General features: G+C 40.3%; 1 protein-coding gene across 2 annotated transcripts in view; it reads right to left on the reverse strand.

Annotated features, from left to right (window-relative positions):
* The window catches only part of GRAMD1B (GRAM domain containing 1B), a 147,739-nt gene extending 123,405 nt beyond the window's left edge, over nt 1–24,334 (reverse strand). For both annotated transcript variants that reach the window (XM_042800692.1, XM_042800690.1), the window contains exon 1: nt 24,262–24,334. In XM_042800692.1, the coding sequence (XP_042656626.1) occupies nt 24,262–24,287 (26 nt within the window). In that variant the 5' untranslated portion in view covers nt 24,288–24,334. The remainder of the gene's footprint in view (nt 1–24,261) is intronic.
* Nucleotides 24,335–25,854: the final 1,520 nt, after the last annotated feature.

Genomic DNA, 25,854 nt, shown 5'->3' on the forward strand with positions numbered 1-25,854 from the left:
ATCATCTCTGCAAGAGCTGGGAACTCTTATTACCTATCGATCTTATTAACCTGCTTCGGGAAGCCCCATTTGAGCTCCTCAGCACTGGAGTTTCTTCCTCAGCTAAAAGCGTTTTTCTGCCCAACATCCCAGCTGCTCATCTACCATTACCAGCAGCTTCCGTGCTTGTACAGAAACTAAGGGTTTTCACATGGCTCTCACCTTGAAGTACAAGATGTTCTGAACTTACGTCAGATGCACTTACAGAAAAAAAGGTTATGAGCAGACACGAGCTGATCAAAGACCAAATTGACTAAGAGGAAGAGATACAATCAGCCAAGTATCCCAGCTCAGGCTGGGACCTTTGTTTTTCTTTCTGGTTCAGGGGATTAGTCTGAGAAAATATTTAGGAAAAACACCTTTTCCTGGGCAGACATTATAAAGAAAAGCTGAAGGACCTATCTGGGTGCAAATAAATTCCACTAGCTAGTTATGCAAGACATGGAACACAGCATTTGCGGAGGAAAAACTTGAAGTAGAAGAGATTACACCAGGAAAGACTCAGTTCTGTATTTTATCTTCTTCCCCCACTACCTGTTATGGAGTTAAACCTTGGTCATCTTCCCCAAAATTGAACTCCACAGAGATCAAATATTAGGCTTCATTATACTTCTGCTTTTTATTTAAAAAGACACAAAGACACATCAGTTTCCACGGGGGGGGGGGGAGGTCAAAAGTTTTAGATGAAAAGTTGCTCCTTCTTTCATAGCTCTGCTAAGCAAATAAGAGAAGACATTAAGCAGTAAAATACGAGAACAATCACTAAAACAAAGGAAAGCACATCAAGACTTAAGCCTTTAGCTTCAGTATCTGCTATGGACTAGCTAAATCATCTTTGGCTAATCACTAACCAAATCAGATCTTTCAGAAGTCTCTGCATCTCCCATCTTGCCCAGTCTATTGATTTTAGAAATCAAGGGCTCCTTTCCCAGGCCAGACTCTTCCCTGGATGTTAAAATATTAACCTCTGCTGATTTTAGTAGTGTGTATAAAGCAGAAGGGATAGAGGAGACAGGGAAGGTGTGTGGATGCATGTGTGGCATGTGTCATTCCGAAACATTTCTAATTTTAACTTATGTCTTCCTTTGACAGCTTTTTTTATTTGGATTTTTTTTTTTTTTTTTTCAGTTTCTACATAAGGCTACACAGTACATTTTAGAGAATGAACTAATAATTTACAAGTAGAGCAACATCTTATTCTCAGGGTCAAATTCCAGCTGCAGTGAAGGGTGAGGGAAAAAGCCAAATCCAAACAACGTCACTACATTTGAAACAGAATTGGAAACCAGGCAGAGATGAAATCTTTGAACTGTGAGTTTACTTTCCAGAGTTCTAACTTAGTTACAAAATTATTCAACCCAGAGTCAGCATCTGAGTCAATAACCTGTGCAGAAGTGAATACTTAGTTCCTTGCAGAATCTTTTCATTAGCTATAAATATATCTGCCATTCATTCTTGCCTGCATGCAATTTTACTCCTACTTCTTCCCAGCCAACCAGTATTAGATACAAGCAAACAATGACACTTATTACATTATTCTTTTAAATTATATTTCTGGGCCTCTTATCAGTTTGCCTTAGGGCTAAACTGCACAATAACACCTTTATGAAGTTGTAATAAAGAAACCCCAGATTAAATGGAAAAGAATAAGCCCCAGTAAGCGGAAGCTCAGTGAAGCACGAGATAAATGTCTTTAATATATTGGAATCTGGCAATTACTTACTTTGGATGAATCAGTGTCCCTGATGTGAATAACATCTTGTAATTAAATCTAAGGCACAGAGCTTATTGAAATGGTTGATTTGGATCTAAAATAACCAATGGGCTTTATACTTAGGCATAGTTAAAAAGATAGTGATAGCAGTAGAACCACTGCCAATTGCCCAATGCCATTCCTGAAGAGTTCTCAGAGTAAAGTTTCATTTAAATACTAAGAGTGTACCAAGAAAGTGGCAAACCTCTTTCCATTTTTTGGGGACAGAGCTGGGACCCGCTGATCTGCCTTCTCTTCCACTACATCTTAGTCTGCCTCTAAAGAGAATGACCCTAAACTTCATCCCTGACCTAAGAGACTGCACTTGCTGCATCATTGATTTTTGGAGGCAATTTCACATCTTCATGTAAAGTCACACCAGCATGTTTAAGTTAGCCCTTGGTTTAAAGCATATTGAAAAGCATCTTGTGGGCTTCAAGCATTTGCTTAAGCCACTACACAGAATTACCATTAGAATCCCGGTGAAAGTTTACAGACAGCAAATGAAGCTTTCATGTCCAGCACACTACAGGTAATTATTATTTCTCCCAGCTTTTACCCAATAAAACTAAGATGTAGAGAGCAAAGTGATTTGTCTGTACTCATACACTTTGTTTCTGCACAGTCATAGTTCAATAGGATTTTCAGATAATCCCTGCATGTTCTAGAACTAACTGTCACCAACTAGAAGCGAAATTTGTACTCCCATAGCAAGCAGGTTTTGGAGGTAAGAATAATTGAAGGCACCTTTTACACAGTACTTGTGTGCAGTGCTGTGCAAGAGTTGTTATTCCATTTTTCCGTACTTAAATGGACGAATCAGGTATACAAATACCTCAGAAGAGATGTATGCCCAAGACATGAAAATATGTCTCCTAACAGCTCAGATAAAAACAATCTGCCCACTTTGTCTAAAATATAGAGCACTTAATAATGAGGCAGAAGCCTGGACAGATGGATGAGCAGGCTGAGTCTCTCCCCCTCAAAAAGTAAGGATTCAACATCATCTGCTCAAGACATCCAGAAGGTTTCTGTCACACAAATGAAAATAATCATCATCTGTCAGTCTCAAATCAGTTAAGCAAACTCACATGCATGAAGAATTGAAATTCTCAGCTCTAGGAAAACCAGTCTTCCAGAAGAGTTGCACCAAGTTTGTGAATATACGAATTAGCACTGCCCAGGGATTAGGCAATCTACATCTCATGTCACTGCTGGCTGGCATTTCCCACATGAGACTCGAAGGAAACTGCAGAAATTAGGTATTTACTGAAGTGAGCATAGTAGAAACACGCTGCCTCAGCAGGTGCTTACACAAGCCATTTTCTCGAACAAACCTATAGCAAAAAATTAAGACCAAAACAAGGGAAAACCTCAAATGACTTGTCTCAGAGGAGTGCTTTCTGAAAAACACTCATTTAGGAAGGGAATTGAGAGAAAGGGGAAACAAATGAAGATGTAAAAGTAGAGCACAGGGTTGCAGTGTTCCTTCTCAGCCTGGAACAAAATGCCCTGAGGCAGCATTGCAGCTGTTTATAGGTTAACACAAGCTGAGTCAGTGTATCTCAGTCTCCTTCCCACTACCACAAGCTGACCTCAGATGTGAAATAGCCTAGGAGCAGCACAGGCTGGATTTCAGAGAGCGCTGTTCTTAGCTATGACAGCAGTGAACGTGACACTAACGTGACCATTCTTGTTTCAAGAGCATACAATAGTTCCATTTGGCTAAACATTCTTTGGTCCCTACCTCCCTGAAAACCAACATGTAACAGGAACCAGAACACGTTCAGCTACACATTTTCAATAGGTTTTCTCATAAGCTGCTCCAAGACAAAAAAAGAACCCTTATGTTTCTTGTCCTCTAGCTATGTAAAGGTAGCAAACTCAGAGCATTTAAAGAAGTTCATTTACCTACTTTTGAATGTGTTCATCCATCTCAGATTTTGCAAAGTTACCTAGTAGAACAGTTCAAGGGGTCAGAAATAACACACTTCAAACAAACTGTTAAGACCAAATACAATGTTCAAGCAGTTACCCAGCTCTCTAGGAATCAGCGGACAATTGCATTTTATGTTTTTAACACTGCGAGAAGTCAGCCATCACACATTACATAGAAAACAAGCATAATACCAGTTGGTGTTGCTTATGTATTTTACAAAGCAGATAAATTATTTCGGAATGCTGAACATAAATACGCTATATTACAAAAGAATTCCATGTCCATATGGAACACTACAATATAATGAACCAAAGATAGTGCCCATGGTTAGATTTTATAAACACACAGCAGCTTTTTCTTCTGCAGTTATCTCAACATCTGTTTGCACTAATGCAGCCCACAACTACTTCTTAGGTGCCAGATTTACACCTATACAATACCTTGAAGTCTGTAGGATGCTGTTCTTAAAGATTTCATTTCTACTTCAACACCTCTTTTGCGGTCTCAGCTTTGTAAAGGAGCTGGATCAAGGTGTGTGTGGGGGTGCAGTTCCTATCCAAAAAATTATCAGAGATAAAAAAAAACATGCTTCTGCAAGAAACAGCAAGACTAAACACACAGCCTTCTTCCTTCTGAGTCACTAAGCACAAGCCATGTAACACAGGCTTAAGGGTCCATGCTGCTTGCAGATGCTTACATTCAAAGCACTACTTCACACTTAAAACCATCTCAGAACAAACCTTAAAAATCAAAGCTCAGTTTGGCTTTGGTGCAGCTGAAGCAGCAAACACTTAATTATTTCTCTTGCTCAGGTGAGAAGTACAACATGTAACTAAGTAAATGACCATTTGTGGCTGGTGATTCAATTTCTGGACTTCCCACACAAGTATTGCTAGTGTTAAATATATCAGAGTAGGTATATTATCTTCTGCCCACCCAGGTATGCTCTTCCTTACTCTATCCTAAGCTTTCACATGACATTTTGGTGCTGTTGCACTGTATTCTAGAACAGCTCACATCTTAACAATAAACAGGATATTCTTACCCTCATCCTCCGCCTTTCCGATTTCCCCATAGTTCAATATTTGTCCAGTGAAACCATTCAGTAACAAGTATTGATGAAATACATAGCCACTATCAAATTTAGCCTTTTTAAAAAACTCTGTCTCTGCTTACAGTATATCCTTGGTCAAATCTTTGCCATAGGTCGCTATACAACACAGATGATGATACTCACCTCCCAGGTAAATAACTTCAGGGATCCAGAACAAAACTAATCCTAAACCAGGTATAATAAAAAAGAGAGCAGTCATTCAAATAGGCCACTGATGAGCTAAAACACTTGAGTATCAATTGAGGTAACAACTAAAGGCTTGGAGGAACTCATTCTTGAGATCCCTTCACACTTGGACCAGTTCCATCTGTCTCAAAGTACTCACCACTTACCTTACTTCTGAGGTTAAGAGAGCATCTAATTCATATAACTACAGTTCAACTACAGACAAATATTTATCATTTGGACAATAAGATCTAAGTCATTTCACCTGTATATCACCAATCAAGACTCATTGGTTTTCAAAACTGACCTATGTATCATCATACTTTTTCTGTATAGCACCGAGACTTCAATTCCACTAGCAAACTCCTCCACATTTATTGGAGTTTCCTTCACAAATACATCAAGAAAGCTGCTATTGTTCAGTACAGCCTCACATGACAAAAACATAAGTTCCAATCAACAAATCCATTTAATACTCACTGTTGCACATCCTCTACTCTCACTTTTCTCCTTCCTGGTATCCGATACTTTTTTGAACTAAAATTGCTTAACTTTATATAGTTCAGTGCTCAGTAGAGCATGCAATTCAAGTAGCCAGTATGAAAAGTACTTTAGTGCAGCACATATGGGGTTAAACAAAAAGCGGAGAGCACAGACAGTCTTCCACAGCTATCTTCATCACAGAAACCTCTGAAATACAGCACTGGATTCATTTCATCAACTTTGGGAGCTGCAGTCATGTTGGAGTGAAGGCACATGGCATGGATTTGTATGTGGACAGAAAAGAGGGAGGAGGAAGTGAAGTAGGGAAGCTCACCAGATCATAGGAAATCCTGCTGAATGAAGTATGAGAATCAGGCAGGATCTTCCGTGGTTATTCCCCTCCCTTCCACCGCTATCCTAGGAGTAATTTCAAAGCAGAGGCAGCAAGTGATGGAAATACAACTAACAAAGTTCACACTTTTAACACTAGCCCTAATCTGTCTGAAACAGCAGTAAATTAACAGCTTGCTCTGGTATTTCAGCAAGCACAGAAAGCAACTGCAAGCACCAACTGCTACTACAGCAGCTGCCACAAGAACCAGAAGGCAACTGAGCAGCTGTCAGGTGGGTCGCAGGCCTGCAGGCATACACTGATGAGAAGATTGTCCCTCGCATGGTGCTCCCTCTAAACAGGATCTTCTCTGCAGGATCTATTTTTAGGACAGAAGGCAGCAAAAGATGTGAAAAGTGATTGTCTTACATAAAGGACGCTGGAAATATAACTTAAGTGACTAGCAATTCCACACAACCTTTTTCACTCTACCAGGCATCAGCAGCCTGACTGGATGCGTAAGAACTGGGATATGCCTGAAAGGATTTCTTCCCACTTCCCATGAATTATCAGTTGGAGTGTAGAAGGAATTTGGTTTACACACAAGTTTCTCCACTCTCAGGTGCTGCTTATGAAAAAACATACAAAACACAGGAGAAAAAAATTGAACTGAAGCTCACAAAGTGAAACACCACCTGTCAGTAATCCAAGTAGCAAAGATACACGTGAAAATTAAACAGTCATTGTTGTTCAACATATTATATTTTTCTCACCTCTAATCAGTTCAAATTGAAGTTCAAACATCTGGCTGGGGAACAGGAGTGTTGCAGGAGAGAACACGGCAAAACTCTGAAAGCAGGTCTTAAGCTACCTGAATCACATTTCTCCCCCCCTATGTATCATTTCCTAGTCAGTTCCAGGCTTTACTTTTTCTATCAACCCCACCATACACAGAGCCTCAGATTAGAACCTGATCTTTCAAGAACAGTCATTTCCTGATCGCTACTCTACTTCCAACACAGATGAACTCTGCTTCTTGATTCTCCTAAAATTACACAGTGCTGTTGGTGCTGACATTCGCATAATTTATAGCAAACATATTACTTCCTTCCTCCCCCAAATAAATATTGGGGGTTTAAGGGGTAAACTATTTTTTCTCTAGATGTACAATCAGTTTAATTGTTTAAATAATTCCTTCTTATTATATTTTACAACTTCTTTAAATATTAAAAAACAGAAGCTTCTGGATTTGCAGGATTTATTACTATCCCGGAAGATTCACTGACACTGAAGTTACATTATACCATTCATTTTTGATCTCAGATATCTTTACAGCTATATACAGCATAACACAGTTAAGATTAATGGCTCAAAATTCCTTTTTTCTTTTCGAGGTACAACTTTCAGAGCTTGAGCTTTATTAAGTCAGGCTGTTCACTGGGCTTTTTTCCACCATATTTGACATTAACTAGAGTAACTAATAGGGCAGCAAACACTGCCATCATGTGTGTTATGAGCATACTGTCATACATGGGGCTTACCAACTATCAGTTTTCACTTGCTTAGGATATCATGGGCCTTCCCTCCTCAGATGTTGCCATAGAAACCTCAAATTATGTCTATAGGGGAACAGAAAAAAGGTTTCCTAAGGTATGGATGAAATAGCTCCATGGAAACAAGCCGTGACTGTCAAAGGAGATGAAGGGAGGGGGTTTGTGTGGGAAGATACCATGATGTTCACCATCTAAATATGTAAAACATGAGCCATGCAAACCAGGCAAGCTGTCATTCAAGTATCTACCTCCTTCATGACTGGCACTGATACCTAATGGCATAAGAACTCCCGACATACTTGAGATTAGGTGTTGGCCAGTGATTGCAGTGCCTAAAGGAAGTGGAATCGTACAAATACCTGTCTATATGGTTATAATACACTATACTGCTACTAACCTAGATCCTAGTCCGATCTGGCATAAACAAACTTGATCCAAGCTAAGACAGGTTAGATATCATCTGTAAAGTTACACACACACACATCTCATTTCTCAACCTTACAGATCTGCCAATTACAGAAACTTACAGATGAGCCTGCTCTGAAATAAAAATATGGAAAGTTTCTGATAGATTTTCATCCCACTTGTGTACAAATATCACCAGATCAGTCTTTTTCAAAAGATGGCATTGATTCTTTGAGGCAATGTTGGAAGTGCAGACTCTGGAACAGGCACCACCTAACGCAAGAAACCTTCTGGAAATTCCCATTTTGTTCAGAAGACAGAAGACTAAATCATAGTCATGCATGCTGTTGTTGGATTGTGCACTTGTCACTGAGGCTGAGAGTCAGTGACCCTAAACATCTAAGTCTGATGCACTTACCCTGAGCTCCCTCTACAGTACTCCAAGGTAAGCATATGCTGTTATCTCATGATGAAGTAAGCATTTAAATAGATTGGAAGCCTAAAGCAAGTGAGTCAAATCCGATCCTTAATCAGCACATGCTAGTCCACTAAACTGAAAATATTTAATGCTCTTTATTTGGAACTGAGCATCTGGTTATCTTCACTTCCATTCCCTAGCTGGAAAACAAACCTTGTCTCAATTCATTCACTAGGCATTGATGAGTGTAAGACGTACAAACGTACGTACAACGTACAGATACGACACACTCAAATTCTTCAAAAAAACCCAAATCACAGCTTTTCCAATATCTGGATGCTTTGTCATTGAATTGAAAAGAAACATTTTGTACAGAGTTCAAAGGTACAGAGTTAGATACAGAATTATAGTCTCAGCCTTTTTCTCAGGTTTTTTTTTTTTTTTTCCATTCTACGTTTCCCTTTTCCATCCTCTCTCTCAGATTATATTTATCCAAAAAGAACTTTGCAACCAAACACAGTTCTGGAAATTCACATTAATCCATCCAGCTGTAATTCACAATCCTGAATTTGTGAAATATTGTTAAACCACACACAATCAACAGTTCATTGCCAGACAGGCTATGCACTTGGCACTCATAGAAGCTATTCTTATTTCTCCTTAAGTTAATGTGAGGCAAGACTTCGCTAATAAGACCAGAATTCCAAGGCATATACAATATCCTGCCCTGCCCCCAGCTTTCCAAACCCTGCTATTTCATGTTTTTGCAACCTTATACCACAAGTCTCAAATTTCTTCCTGCCCTGCTTGATTTTTCATTCCTCCATTGCCTGCCAAAACCCAACTCACATAACACTTTCTTATAAAACGCCCCTCACAGGCTCGAGAATAACCTTGTCTATCTTTCAGCAAATACAGTTTTCTAAACCATCTCTCCAGCCTGTGTTACAGGTTCACTATTTACAGCTGGAAAACTGTGCCTTCTCCACTGCAGAAAGTTAACCCTAATGTACGAGAAAAAAGGCAAACTTGAAACGCAAATTTCAGTTCATTGGAACATAGCCATCAAAACTCAAGCTTTACATGATTGAGTCTCTTTGGAGCTCATAATTGGTTTTCACCACATGCTTATCAAGAGAATCAAAGCTGAGCTTTGGGCAGAAGGCTAGCATTATCACAGCAAGGACTAGACTCAAAATAAGTTTACAATTTGAAGTCATTCATTTTGGTTTCATTCCAACAATTTTAATAAGCAGTTGGTGAAATGAACAGGAACACATACATAAGTCAAAAAAGCAAGTTTTAAGTAAACACTTTCCAAGTAAAACCATGTTGCATACAGCTTCAGTAGACACCTGTACTCCTCTAATAACCACTCTTTCACATCTCAAAATCACAAACAAGTCTTGATTGTCTTGGACTGCCAATCATACAGCTACACAGATTGTATGAATAGGCATAATAGATATCAGTGTTGTACTGACTGAAAAACATTCTCAGTTTATGGGCTACTGTGCTTCCCTCTTTGACACAGTTAACAGAACTTAAATATTTTCTACAACTTCTCAGTACATTCCAAATTCATCTTGTCACAGGTGTTTATTCCAGCACAAGCAGCAGCATCATGCAGTTCTACAAGATCTAAGTCAGAAACACTAGGAAAACAGATGCAATTAGTTGATTTGCTTATCTAAGTTTTTTTTCCAGCAAGACACCGAGGTGCATAAAAAATAAGAGAACTGACACTTTAGACCTATACCAACTGCATATCCAGTCATGAAAAACAGCACCAGGTTGACTAATATTTCAAGTAACCATTTTCACTCAGCATCATTACCATGACATGTGCTAAGGGCGGGAGGGCGGGAAAAGAGTCCTGCTTGAACCAATTCAATCTGTTAAATAGGTCCTTATCTGCAACCTGACAGTTGTCCTGTGGAAAGGCAAAAGGGAAGAGGACTATTGAAAAGTGTATTGGGTAGCACACTAGTTTGAAAGCATTTCAGATGTAGGGTTTTTTTTTCATAAAGGTATGCACTTTAGTTGTGCTGTCCAGAACACAGAAGTCATGTGTCTGGAAAAAAAGCTGACAAGCATGGAAGACAAGAGCTTTTGCCTCACACAAACACATTTCTGGTGGGGAAGGACAATAGAAAAGCCAGGGGAATAAAAGTGAGGGCATGGCATAAACAGCCCACCTCAAATCCAGATGTATTACAGAAACTTACCAGAACACGAAGAATGAGGTACTTTTTTTGTCAGCTTTAGTAAAGAAGTAGGAAGATTAGGTTCTACATAATTTAAAGTTTTGAAACCTGACTCAGAGGGTCAGAAAGTGCTGGACAGATAAAAATGCCAGTTTGGCCTGCAGCAATAGTGAAGTCTTCATAGGTGATTCTTTCCAGTGCCTATCACTACTAGAATTTCTCAAAGTCTTGCCTTTACAGCAGCCATTTTATTTCTTTATCAGGGAAGACCTTCAGAATATCAGCACATATTTGCTAGTTTGTGTAGTTTTTACACATATGTTTGCAGTAAGACTTGGGTCTCACTTCAAATACAAGCTTCCCCTCAGGTCCAAGCAAATTTCATGCAAAATAGCATGGTTTCATCGGGTCACAAATTAAACTGCTCTCTTCTCTGAAAATGTTGTACTGTACTTCTCTCCAAGGAAAACTGTAGTAAAATAATCAGTGAGATAAGACAAATATATACCTGCAGAGAAATCACACAGACTACATTACACAGGTTATTTCACTGGCTGCAACCACACTAGCAAGCAGCACAGGTGAAAAGAGCTCTAAAAACAGTTGGTACTGAGGAGCTGACAACATTCCAGATGCTTGTGTTTTTTTTGTTTTTTGTTTTTTTTTTTTTTTTTTTTTTTTTTTTTTTTTTTTTTTAATCTGGTCTTGCCAATTCAGTGGTAAGGAGTACATCTTACAGTTTAGCATTGTCTGAAAGCAATTCAGTCTACGTAAACAGCATGCTATGTGATGTACACCGAGTCAGACTGAAAGTTTTGATTCAGAAGCTTATCTCTGATCCACACTAGGAAGCTCTAGCAGAAGCATTCATTTACTGGAGTGCAGGGATCCAGCAGTAAGTAGATTGTGATATCTGCCTGTGTGCTGCATTAATTCAGAAGCAAAACACCCACACGGACATGTGGTCAAAATATACCAAAGAGCAATTACTAAAAATTCCAGTAGGGTCTCACAGGAGTGTCTTGTTTTGTTGTCTTTTAAGTTTGATTTGCATGGAAGATCTCAGATGCAACTGTTCAGCCCTCATCATATAGCAAATGCTCTGTTGTATTTGCAAGGAGGGATGAGTATTTTTAACATGTATTACACAAGGAAAATGCGCACACACTTGTAGTCCTGAACTTACAGGAAACTTACTTTGCAGAGCTTCCTGGTGACGTGTTTCAGGGTCTTCAGCCTGTCTGAACTGTGCTCATCATTTCTTTGCCATTTTTCCCACACCTTACAAAACTCAAGCCGGTAGGTGACTTTAAACAGCCAAGAATTTAGAACAGGAGTTGAAGTAGTACTGCTTACTCTGCCGCAATCCTCAGCATGAAATATTCCTCCCCCAAGCACTTACGTCTACCCCCTTCTCAGAATTTAAGGTATTAGGGGATGCTTGTCTACATAAATGTAAATCTTCACAAATGTAAAATTCAGTGTAGTGCAACACAAAAGGGCTAAGCACTGGAGGTGTCTCAGGCAAGATCCTATATTCAGATAACATCTACAAATACTGTCTCTAGCAATAGATATATACACAAAATTATTTTTCATCCCTGTCTCAAAAGTACAGATTTTGTATCCCTTAATTGCATCTCCCAGCCAATGCTATGGCAGCTGAGACCCACTCAGGCACTTGGTGGCAAATTCTCAGTTTGCTTCCAAATTCATTATTTTATTACCCATATTCCTTGCTGGCATTGCAATTCAAGTATTCTTCTAACAGGAGAACTTGACTTTAGAGGCTGTTGGTAGCATCTTGATCGCATTATCACCATGAATATAGCAGTTCAGAACAAGCAGTGGGACACTGTCTACAGGTTTACAATAACTTAAAAAATCAAACCAAAAAAGCAGCCACCCTTCAGGGGTGCATTTCTAAGATTTACTACTACCACTGACCAGAATTACCTTGACAGATTACTAGAGCCTTTATTTGTTCTACTCTCAAACCATCTTCTCCAAACTCTACACCACGTTCTCTCTCTCCTCAAATCACTTAATTATTTCTATTTCTGTCTGATACTGATGCATTAACTTGCATCTTTTTTTGCTCCGCATATAGAATCTGAGTTCTCCCCCTTTTAGCGGGGGCCTTCTGCCTTTAATGGGATCACTCCTTAATCAAAAACACTCAAGTAGGTGTAGGAGCTCCTGACTTCATTTCCTCCTCAGATAACAATTCCAGTAAAGCATAATAATCAGCTGAATTAAACCCCTAAGAAAAAAAAAATATTCTCAGGAAATCTGCTTACCGTTCAAGAGTGCTAAAGAAAGGAACAACCTACAGTAACAATTTACTCAGAGCTTTACTAGAAAACACACAGATGGCACACAGACAGTCAAATGCTACACATACATTTTATGACATTTTGGAAGCAGCACATTTGGATTTGAGTATGCCAAGCTGTTACTCAGAGCAGATTACTTGCCATCAACAAAACAAAACTCTACCCCATTTATTTTCATATTTAAACACATATGCAGCACATATCTTTAAGCATGCTCATAGTAAAACTATTAACATGGATTTGCTATGTTGCTGTGATTAGTTTTCTTCTCTCCCTCTTGAGTCTGGAGGGAGCCAGAAGCCAACGGAAAAAGAAAAACATTATGTAAACCCATGAAAATGATACATAAAGGAACAGACCCCTTCAGAAACTTTTTCTCCCAGCTCATGGAAGCAGTCATGGAAGCGACCTTTAGACCCTTCTGCCGACTTGCCAAAGTTCTTATAGAAACAAGTCCAAGAGTCTTGTACTTCATCCACCAAAGGTTAAAGATGAGGTGTGCTTTGTCATTCTCAGGCTTCCCAACCCATGCAGCAGATTAAGGTGCCCAAATCCCCTTCTTAAAACACATCACAATCCTGTGGCAGTCTTGCAGTCAGCTAAACTACTCCAGCAGAATCCTGCTCCATTGCACGAACACACCATTAGATTCATAAGTCCTGTTACACAAGAGACTAAAATATGTTCATGAAGTGAAAGCTATTTCAGAGGGGTTTTTTTAAACCAAGGAATCAGAGATGGTAGTCTTATAGCTGCCACACCAGCAAGCGATAGGACAGAGACATATGAATTTGTGCATTTTCTCAAACAATATTATCTTGCAAAAAACCCAGAAGCATCCTCTGTAAAGCCATAGTGCAGTTATGCAGAATCATCCAGCCAGTCAAAGCCCATCTTCACAACAGCATAATCCAGGAGATGCCAGCTCCCAGATTGCTGCTATAAACCCTAGATTCCGCTGAGCTTACCTCAGCCCTCTTTCAGGGTTATGCCAGAAATGGGACACTCTGCTATGCCTGGCACTTGCAATAGTCCCTTTATATAAAATTATGTAATTTATTATTAACATTTCATCATATTGCAAAGAGGGCAAGAGAAAATGCTCTCTTGTGGACAGTGCTTACAGGCTTTGGCCTCAAGCAATCTCATCTAAACTTCTGTTCACCCTTCAGGATGAAGGGATGTCTCCACAGTGTGAAGGGCACTGGTAAACAGATCATTTCAGCAATAATTACACTTGACATTTAAATTATAGCTCAGAACAGTTTCATTTAAGCCTTCACTGAGTACTAGGAGGAAAAAAAAAAAAAAACACACAAACATCCATAAACATCACAGAAGAATGACAGGCTGCAGCACTAAACTCCTTAGATTGTTATACCTTGTAAATGTGGGGGGGAAGGAAGCTACAGAACCAGATTAAAACCCCTGCTTGCATAACTCAATGGTCTCTTAAACACAAGCATATGAAAGCAGGCACTGCAGGATCTCATAAAAAGCATATAAAAACTAAGCTGCATCTAGAAATCAACAGTGCAGTGGTCACTGTGCCTTATTTGGGTTAGGAGTGGTTTTCAAGGGCCTAGAATTTGAGCCGCAGTACTTAATGACACAAGCTTTGGAAAAAGGGTCTTCACAACATGTTTTGAACATGCAAAGGGTTTTTTTTGTTGCCCATATAGTGCTGAGATCCACAGCCACTCTAAACTCTTCTACTCCATAGCGTTTAAAGAGAGTGATCTCAAGCCACTTCCCTTTTCACATCCAAATTTAAGCAGCTTTATTTGGTATTAACTGATATTTCAACAAGTCAAGGCAAAGGAGATAGCCAACTTGGGAACAGCACTAGGTCTGTTTAAAAAAAAATAATTTTGCCTTCAATGGCAATGCCTACAGAAAGCAAAATGAAAGCACTTATTCCTTCTCTGGAAGGCTTTTGACATGTAGTTTGTTCTTCACACTCAAGGAAATAGTGTCAGTAATGCCACCTGGCCTAGTCTGTTCAGTCTCAATTTCTGCAGTTACTAAAGGAGACAATGAAGACACGTGGCCACATAAAAGCACAGACTTGCAGTGACATGGATGGCCCTGCAGGACCACATTAAAAAGCAGATCACTCCAGGCAAAAGTTCTTAGCTTGAATAAAGCAGAGCAGCTGCATTGATTTTAACAGAGCTACATCAGCTAGTATTGAGCAGTGGGGAGCTTGGCTTTATATCCCCCCAGCTGCAATCCATATCATCTGTGCTCTGGCACCAAGCATACTCCACTGGAAAAAGACAACAGTTTGGCATAGAAACCACTATTGATATTAAAAAGCTCATTTTTATCTCCTGCTCCAGTTGAGCTTCCTGTTCCCCAGAAAATTTCTCATGCCCATCTCCCCATCATATACACAGTGTAATACCTACACAAGAACAATGCTATTTGTACAGCATTAGACCGAGGAGTGCCTGTAGACACTAGGGGCCAATGTCTTCAAACTGTAACTCCTCATGTAAGATAGGACCTTCCTCAAAGATACATTAACACATAAACAACTTCCTACACAAATAGTAGGCACACAGCTGGCCTGACCCGCATACTCCAGCCGTAAGACTACAAGGGCTTGGAAAGGGAGCACCAACACCCCTGAGCTCTAAGGGCTTGTTAGCTCAGAGGCAGCACTTGGTGCAGAAGGAGGTAAAAGAACTTTCAGATCCAAGAAGCCCACGTAGCACTGCACAGACAGCTCAAGAGCAGCCAAAAAACGAGTACCAAGTGATGTCCTAGTAAGAGGGAGGCTGAAACATGCCCAGTCCAGAGGTACTGACTGCCTTGCAGAAGTTCAAAGTTAAAGGCTTTAAGGACACTACTTCATTTTGTTCTCTTTCAGCTTTGCTAAGTGACAGGTCACAGAGTTGCCTTTGTAACTGAAAGTCTCATTAAAACAAAAGAAGGAGCTTCTCTCAGACTACCAGGGTAGCCCACAGCCTCTGTACACACTAGTCACATTTTTTCCTTTCTCCCCCTTGTGACAAGTCTTCTCACACTTAGACTGCTCTAATAATTACTTCCCTCCCCTCTACCTAGTCTAGATCCCCAAAGCTTTCTCTGGCAAAGGCAAGGAAGACCACATGTTCAGTTCAGATGAGATTAAACACAAACGTTACCTATTGGTTTCCTTATGCTGTAAAAGAAAGGGTAGAGATTAAAATTAAAGCTAAGGAAGAACTATTCAGATTTGGTAACTGATTCTGCAGTTTAAAAAAAAAAAAAAAAAAAATCACAGGGAACTGGCCAACTTTGCCACGAAGTGGAAAGTGTGGAAGAACCCAGTAATTTGGCTACAAAAATTCCCTTGGCCTGAGGAACTTGTGTTTCCAGCCTACTGATTTTATCTTGCCAACCACTCAAGACTTTGAAACCAAAGACTGAAATACTAGTTAATTATTGGGTACCCCAGGGCCAGGAAAACTAAATTAGAAGGGAAAAGAAAACTGGTAGAAGAAAAATCAGTAATAGTAGAAAAGAAACTGATAAATTCAGCTAGAATAAAAATGTTTATATGTGTACGTCTTGGCTGGATGACAGCTGCAGTGACTCGTGTGATAAAACATCACACAAACAGTGGAATCATTTAAAGAGGTCTCCAGAGTGCGAAGCAAGGAATAACAGCATTAAAATGAACCAAGATAATTTGTGGATGTTTCTGCTGAACTTGAGGGTGAAGAAGTAGGCAAGGGGCATGGGTTGAGGCACAAATACGGATTAAAGACATTTTGTAAAACTTGTATCCAGATACAGTTTGTGATTTCCAGCTTGGTGATCAGAAACATATTATTCTGTAACCCTTTCCCAGCAACAAGGAGTGGAACTGATTACAGAAAGAAGCCATCTTTCCCGTGCCTTTTATTAGGGCTGGACTAGCCATAACCATGGAAAACATCACAGCAATCACATACACATAACGACCAAGCTGCTGATTTTGTCCATCCTGCTGACCTCTTCTCCAGAGGTCCTGTATCAAGAACATCTTCTATCACAGACTCTCCAAATCCTAAACATGATCACTGACCTGGCATTGTCAGGAAACCAAGTCTCTAAACCTCTACAGCAAGACTGCTGCTAAGTGTGCTTGGGGTAGCTTGGGGTTTTGGGCCATACAAGATTTCATGCACACTTGGGGTGTGAGGCACTGGTATTCAAAGAATGCATCCAAGTATATCCTTCTTAGTATCATGCAAGTGAAAAAGTGGATTGTGCTCTTTGATATGTACATGACAATATCAGACTTCATCAAGCTGTTCTCATAGCTAGACGTTTATGCACTGGTACATCCACAGATGCCAGAGGAGCAGCACTCACTTGGTGTATCTTGAAATGCAAATCCTCTTTTACAACTTGAAAACACTTGAGTAACAAATGGGCATGTGTAGATTACAACACAGCAATACCCATATTCCAATCAGCAACCTGAAGGCTTAAATGATAATTCAGATTGAGACTGTGAAATTACAACAGAGTATCACCATGTCTAACTCTCCATATGAGCTTTTTTAAATTCAGGATAAAATAGTGTCTTGTTCCATGCGCAACTAATCACGTATCTAAAAGCCAGTTCTCTATTTTCTTGAAGGCAAGTGGCATATTTTAAGGAAACCTACTATATCACAAGCATAACAGTAGTTAAATTTCAGACAGGAACTGTTTTCAAGACACAATATATCTCCCTACGCTTTAAAAAGCTTATGACAAATACATGCATAGCACATGATGCTTTGAGATACATACCTTTGAAGGTCATCTTCCTAGCCCTTCCTCACGTTAGATATTGTTACACGGGCTGTTTTGTGCCTACTCTAGGAGGAGCCACCTTTTTGCAAAGTCATTTATTTCAACTTGTACTCTCCCTTGCAAGTTAGTTGTACTGTGGTAGTTTCTGAAGACTGCGACCCAAGGTCGCAGTTGGGTGCCTTGCATATAAGTAACTGCAGGTATAGAAATAACTGCTCCAAGGAACTTAATATGGACTAAGTTATACTTCACCCATCTCCCTCCCTTCCTAATACTTAACAAACACTCTGCCAGCAAATACTGCAAGCTGAAAGATCATGAATCATTTGGATATAAAAATAATATTAACCCAACAGTGCTCTCTCCTGGGACTCAGGCCTCAGCCAACTAGTAAGTCATTAGCTGGACTATGTCGTTTCACCTCTATCACAGCAGTGCACCAGAGCTGCTCCTTCATTAATCTTATTTCCACACAGATTATCTGTTAATGTTTGAGGTTATTTGTCCTCTTTTCCTGCCACTGAGTTAATTAAAGATGTAAGGAGGAGTTACACACAGTTCCAGGAGTTTTTCCTGTGGTATCATCAAATAATTTAAGATACACACTGGGACCTGAAAGCACAGTGATTCTGATCTTGACCCCCCACTGCAGATTTTCACAGTAGAGCTGCCTAAAATAAATACCTTATTCATTAAGTAAGAATTGGAATAGAGAAAACATGTGGCTCTACTGCAGTCATCAGGCCTGCCAGCTAGGCATGGTTACTGTAAATGACCTAGTTAGAAATGGAAATGTGAGAGAGAAAGCTGCAGAAATCTCACACTCAGTCAGCACTACAGCCTACACCAGCACACCAAGCCCCTAGTTTCATTTCCCTACCCAGCTGTACTCTGCCCTACCAAAGCAGAGATCCCTCTGAATGGCACTAATAGTCCTGGGTTCTGCGCCACCCAGTTACTTCCACATTAGTCTAGTAAGGCAAAGGGGAAGATGCATCTTCCTTCCCTGTATATGCTCTGTTCCACATTTTATACAAATGACTTGAAAACCAAGCCTGTCAGATCAGGTGAACTGTTCCTTTTTGGATGGGTTTCCTCCTTGCTTAAGGGAGTAGGAGGGCAGCAAGGTTCTACAGCTTGCGGGTCCCTGCCCTTTCTACTGCATCATGTGTCACAGCGATGAGTGTCACATCACAGGCTGAGACAAAAGCTTGTTCTTTTACATTAGCTTCTCTTAGAAGACATAAGGGCTAAAGATGGACATAATTATCTTTGAAAAGCATTCCCAATCCCTCTTCCTTCCAATGTCGTAGAAAAACCTAACACACCACAGCGCAAAACACGACAGTTACAAGTCTAGAGCATAACATGGTCATTCTCATCTACTACTCCTGCCTCATCTGTGAATAGGGCAATATATTCCACAGCCGGATCTGAAACACCTCCATCTCCACCTCCAAATTACTCCTTGTCATGAACAGATACAGACACGTGGCCAGAAGAATGACATTTTCCATCCCTTCAAAAGTCACTTCATTTCAAGCTATTTTAGAAAGCCAAGTATCATCATCCTTATAAAAGCCCAATTTCTTAGTGTCCGTCTCACCAAACATCCAAGAGAGGAGAGGAAGGTAGAAAAAGGATGCAGAAAGATGCATGAGAAGTGCTGAAAATAATATAAAGCGGATAACAGAAGTAAACCCGTGGATCAACAGGAGCTAGATAGGCTGCAGAACAGTACAGCTGAACAGCATGACACCTATTCCTGGTTTGTAGACAGGAGACACTACATAGGACAATGCCCGCATTTTGACAATCAGTGGTAGAAAGCCACATTTTGATTATACAGCATACCTCTTCAGTAGCTCAAGAGACCCCACCACAACGTTATTGTAGCACCCCACAGAAGTAGACAAGTACTTAAAAATCCATTGATTTGTGGATTCCACAAACTCACTGTTGTGCAAACCGGACAAGAAACAGGTAATAACAGATTAAGTCTCTGAAACAGAACAACATCAGCAGGCACTGCTACAGGCAACAGGGCCACCATTTTGTTTCACACCAGGCTTTCAAGCCAAATCCCATAACCAGACATGGGAATAATATAGCAAGCACTCTCCAAGTAGTCATAGCTAAGTGAAGGGGTCCAGGACACGTGAGGTATTGGAAGCAGTCATTGGTGGAGCAAGAGAAAAGACTGTCTCTGAAAGAAGCAAATCTAAGTAGTCTGGAGGAGAGCAGATGGAAGGAACAACTATAATGCTATTCTAGAAACAACGATGAGTCTACCCATCAGGTTTTTCATCTGGTTCCCATTACAATTATAGATAATTTCTCTGTTCTGTATTTATCATCACAACATCCTCTAGGATGATGTTGGCATCCTCGTTGCCAGAGGCTGAGGGCCAGCAGAGCCCATTCCACAGCCTTTGGACACCCTGATACCACCAAAATCAGTACCAGCAATACTCATAAAATGGCTGATCTTAAATGACATACTTACTGTCACTTCAGAAGTCTACAATGGAGTAGAAACAAAACTCAAGCCTCCAAGTGGCTTGTGTTAGCTCTCTTACCATCCCATCATTATATCTTTAAACAGGCATTTAAAATACAGATTTTACACTTCATCTGCCATCCAAGAACAGCAGGCTTGATCCTACCTTCCGTTTGTTGCTAAACTGTAGACAAACCCAAGGCCTTCAAGATCAAAGACATAGTTTCTCACTTGTTAATTTCTATATGTGAAACGGAACAACATTCACCAACTGTACCCAATAAGTACTGTCTGCACACCAGATCCATTTGAGCTTGCGTACTGTTCGACTTTATCTCCTCTAAGTAACTTATTTCAGAAACTAGAGGACTGAAACAATGTCTTGAACTTCACCCCTGCACCTGCCTTCCCAATAAAGAGTTACCAGAGCATGGAAGCACAGGAAAGTTACTGATTTGCATTTCATTACCATAAAAAGTTATTGCAGTATGCAACACTCCTGAGACCCAAGAACTCTATTTCCAGAGTAGATGACTAATAAGTCTGTGTGCCACAACCGTTTGCAATAAGTAGCTTGGGACACACATGAAGCGTGTAGTGCAAGTAAGCATCAACATGTAGCGTCATGAGAGTAATATACACAGGTCACACATTCATATGACTGGATTATGCACGACAAACATTATAATGGGCAAGAGTGGGGTGGCATCTTGCTCTGCAACACCGAAGAGCCGTGTTTATAGAAGCATTTATTAAGCATGATGCACTAAAATAATATACTAATCATAGGTATGCCAGATAAGCAGATGTAGCCAAAGATATGGTGGTGTAATCAGCTGCTACTATTTTTTGGATCAAGTAGTAAAACATGTCATGAAAGCTCATGAAAATATGACTATATTCCTTAGGCCAGGTAAGACCATACTTTGTCCCTCCTCTTCTCTTTTGGGGTCTTTCACTACTACTTTTTCTCATTACAGCTCATCAAGGCAATTTAAGATTCTTCCTTAACCAAGAGCCCAGAACTACAGCACCTCATTCTTTACGGTACAAGTAAAATTTGGTTCAAGAGAAGAGCTTGGCCTTTGAAGTCTGCTTACAGAAAAAGCCCCAGTGGAGTGTGAATCGTCAGTTACGTTAAATGAGACATGTCATTCACAGAATTACAGAACAACAGGTGCTTTAGAAATAGCAAACAGTAGTTTTAGGTAGAATTGAACAAGTTCCCAAACTCACTGCTTAAATTCACGTCTGATATAGGCATCTTACAGTCTAGCTACAAGCCTAGTATCTCCCAAACAGTCAACTATAAATTCTTCGTCTTATATAAATGAAGCCTTCATAGTAAGTTCAGCCATACAATGAGATTATTCCACATCAGATGTTGCACACTATTTGTTTCATTTTCCTCCTGGGGATGAGTCTCTTCCAAGATTCAGAATTTTTTCAAGATGAGAGCTAATCAGAAGCATGTATTTTTTGCCATCAATCAGCAGCATGCACAGCCTTTCCATAAATATCTCTTCACTCTACAAGTCACTTGTTGGTTATACATGGTACGTATTCCAGCTTGTACTGATCATCAAGGTCAAAATACACTCTTGCTGCTCAACTGAGTAAGCAGAATCATTTTTCATTTGTGAAATATAAGTGAAAAAATACACTTTAAGCCACAGTAAGGCATGACACTTCAAGGGGTATGTGACAAAGCCTGTACATTCTGAAAAGGTTTAATATCGTTGACCTCTCCCAAGTTCTCCCCATCGCTGCCACATACACATATTTTTACGCTACTGCATAGGCCTCCTATTACCTCTTCATCCAATGATTTACACAACCATCTCTACCAAGAATTCACAAGCATTAAGCTCATAGCTGGGACACAGGCTAGGTCCTATGACAGATGCAACGAACTGTTATTGCCCCTGGGAAACTGCTACTGGCCAACATGGGGATTCTCCATTTTCTCTATCTCAAAAGTAGAAAAACTCCATCAGACACTTCTTCAGCCTGCATGGATTACTCCAAAGTAGCCAGGCAATGTTACCTACAGTGATATTTTGTACTTAAGTTGTGCACATGCTTAGCTGCTGGTCAGTAAATGCATGGCAGGAACTCCCGTTCTAATAGACACTCCAGCCACATAGCATTACCCTAAGGTGTTAGGTTTTCACACACATCCTCTGTGGAACCTCAACAGGATGTCTCCTTGGCACAGAGATGACCCTCCAGAGCACCCTTAGATGGTGCTTTAATTGTGCTCTCTCCTAACGTTGTCTTTTAGCAGTCCTTGACCAGTAACTTCGTAGAACGGAATTGATGAACTGACAGATTAGTTCTCATTACAAACATCTACATTCATAAAAGAAAACATATATTATAAAGTGCTAGGAGAGCATGTTCTTTCCAGGGTAGGCCAAAGATTCAAGTATCCACTCCCCTGCTTCCATACTTAGGGAAGAAGAAGGCAACAGGACTTTCAAACCTTAAACTTTTGGTTCTCCCAAGACCTAAGCTCCAGTCTTGTCATTAGTATTCACTGAATACACTTTGCCAAGGGAAAGTAAAAATTACCATTCAGAGATGACCTAATCCAGATCAAGCAAGATTTAAGTCAGTCATTTTTTAATACATGAAAATTCATATAATTCTGTAACAAAGGTCTTACTTAACATTTACCCAGTTGTTCCTGGCTTCTTATATGGGAAAGGTCAAAAGCAGACAGACAAGGGTAACAGCACCTGAGCTCTCCACATGGACCTTAAATTTATTTTCCCTATTGTCTTTACCACGTTTTCATTAAATATGCACACAAGCACAATGAATTACGTATTACATGATACAACATTTTGTTACTAGATAAATGAAAGACAAGCAGATTAGCTCTGGTCACAAATGATAGTAGTATTTCATTCTTGTTTACATGCTTGCAATTACCATAAGCAACAGGACACTAAGCAGCACTAAGACTAACAAAACCAGAAAAAATGCTTCTTACATCTTAAATCAATGTTTCATCTGATTTGTTCTTTCAGAGTCTGACATTTCTATCAGAATTCCAGTTGCTTATGGAATTTGTAATTTCTGCATCCACTTTATACATGCAAACCTACAGGGCTAATATTTTATACATGTTCTCTCTGAATGTTTGACAAAGAACCACTGCCAGCTAACAGCCAAGATTAACAGTGTCATATTTTATTTAAGGCCTAATATCTGCTTCTGAGAAGGATCACTCTTAATATGATTAGGTCAGTATGTTTTATGAGCCAAGTGTATTCACAGAATAATCAATGCATGGTCAAAATCCCTGTCTAGCTCAGCCCACACGCCAGCCAAGGATTTCTGGCAGCTCTGTTTACTGTGCTAAGTTCTGCCTCCTGTCATACATATGTGTGTATATGTATGAATTATGTAAGATATTCAGGACCCTTGTTTAATGTAGTTCTAAAAGCAGATCGACAACTAACTATATTAATTCATTGTAATACCTTTTCTGACACCTCAAATAAGAAGGCTAACCTGCTGTGTTCAGTAGCCTGCCAACTCACATTTAGCATGCTATTTCCAAGGCAATGTGCAAGCTAGGGGTACATGTTCACAGAGCTATAAGCTCTTTAAGTAAACAAAACCTGAGAAATTGAAGAAACTGACAGATTTAAGAGACATGAGAACAGAGCAAAAAAGCTTATTTTTAGAACCGAAGCAGTATCTGCACAAGCATTTTGCACAATGTCTAGGCAGCTCACGAAGTACTATGTTATTAAGTATACAATTATTTTAACATACCATCCTTCTTGTGTGAGAAAACATGTGCTTTTTATTCTCACATTGTGTGTAGTATTTTAATACTGTGACTCTAAGACCCATCTCAGACATTCAAATCTTGTGCAATGAATCAAGTGAAAAGTAACAGAATTTGTTACCCCTCCAAAAATACAAGCCAATCTTTCCCATCACAGCCTTTTCAACAGTCCATGTTAATAGCTTTACTATTGACCTGCAGTAACTTCAGTGCTTCAAATAGGAAACATTGGTGCTAAAACGATTCAAGTCCCCTCACAGACATGTCCAGAGGGGACAGTGTGACAGCGTCCCCAAAGACCTGTACTTTTTATTCCATGCTAAGAGACCAGCACTGTCACAAATCTGCCTGACTTCCCACAGACCATCAAAACCCAGTGCCTACAGTTGTGCCGCCAACACCCGGTTGGAAAGGGGACAAGAGTAAGGCTGGCTTACCTGGCTCTGCTTGGAGGGGCACTCATTCATCAGCCAGCGCCTCACAGCAGCATGCCCGGGTCCCACGCCCCCATGGGACAAGGGGAAGATCCCATTCCGGAGGCGGGATGCAGGGCTGGGAGGCGGGGAGCCTTCGATGGGAGCCAGACACCAGCTCCGGAGATGCAAGGTCAGTCTGACAGCCGGCAAGCCCAGAGAGCTGCTCCACTCCTCTCATACTGTAGCACATCGCTCCCTGCCAAGTGCACACACTGCCTGCTCAGGAGCTGTGCGCCTTGTTAACCCTCTTCTGGCTGTCGGGCAGGAAGCAGGAGCTCTCTTTCCTTCAGGGATCTTCCTTGCCCTGTGCTTTCCAATCCATCCTCTGAGCCACTCCTGGAGAAACCCCTCTTCCACATCAGGTGGGATTTTGTAATGTAATCTGAAAGACAGATATAAAGGCATGACAAGAGGCTGCCAAACCAACAAAACCCGAAGAAAGAGCTGCACATGTGCAAGGTACAAAAACCCCATTATCAGTATAACAAGGGTCTGTCTAAACTGAGTCCCACATTGTTACCAAACACACAGGACCAGAGGGGAAAAGAAAGTAGCTAGAAATTTACTGTGGAATAGTCTGAATATTTGTATTTCCTCCATTTACTTAGGGACTTAGAGAAGGTCAGAGGTTTTGTGCATCTGTCCCTACCATCTGCAGAATACACTTCTTTGGGAGTTTAAGTATTTATTTGTTCCTGGATTCAGAGATGTTAGGGCACTGGGATTATCTATACCTGACAAAAATGACATACAGAAGACAGATACCGAGCTAGAGCAGGTTAATGGGTAATCAGGTTTGTTCTAACATTAAACCGCTCCTCTCTGACAAAACAAGCTCACAGCTTTAAAGCGATCCCCTCTTCCTCATCATGATTACTTTGTTTTTCCACATTGTCTAAGCTCTGTGACCATAGGCCAAATTTTCCTTCCTTAAAAACATGCCCTAGGGATTTGGACACGAAGTTCTCATTAACTGTAATCAAGGCAAAATCCATTGTGTAGCCTGAAACTCAGCTATCTGGGCCTACATTAAACTACAGTTCAGCATAGCAACAGCACTTAAGAGTTCCAGCTCTGATAAACACAGTATCTCACCCTCTGGTTTGCAGGTCTCAGGGGACAGACTGACTTGTACACACCATGTATGAGAAAACTTGTGGATTCTTTTAGCAGGTTGACATGCCCTGCCCTATTCAAAGAGAAAAAATGAGGAACACAGAACCTAACACATACTGCAAATGGACCATGATCAAAAAAACCCAGTGTCATTTCAAGCACATGGCGTACACAGCAGGTGACCAAAAACACCTCCACAACCCAAAACCCATGTGCAACACCCTTCCCCCCACCACACAGTCTAACTGAAGGCTTCTTCTATACATTTTGTTCTCAGAACAAACCCGGGATAGGAAGGCTGAGGCTTAAGTCAGACAAGAGCAAACTCCAGTGTTTGTTCTTTAATACCTGTGAGGGCATATGACTGGGTAGAGCTACGTTTTGCAAGGACGGGAACGGACTGTAGACTAAGAGAAAGTAGCCTTCTGAAGACCAACC

This window comes from Tyto alba, unplaced genomic scaffold (genome assembly GCF_018691265.1).
Source record: "Tyto alba isolate M040663 unplaced genomic scaffold, T.alba_DEE_v4.0 Super-Scaffold_32, whole genome shotgun sequence".
Lineage (NCBI taxonomy): Eukaryota > Metazoa > Chordata > Aves > Strigiformes > Tytonidae > Tyto > Tyto alba.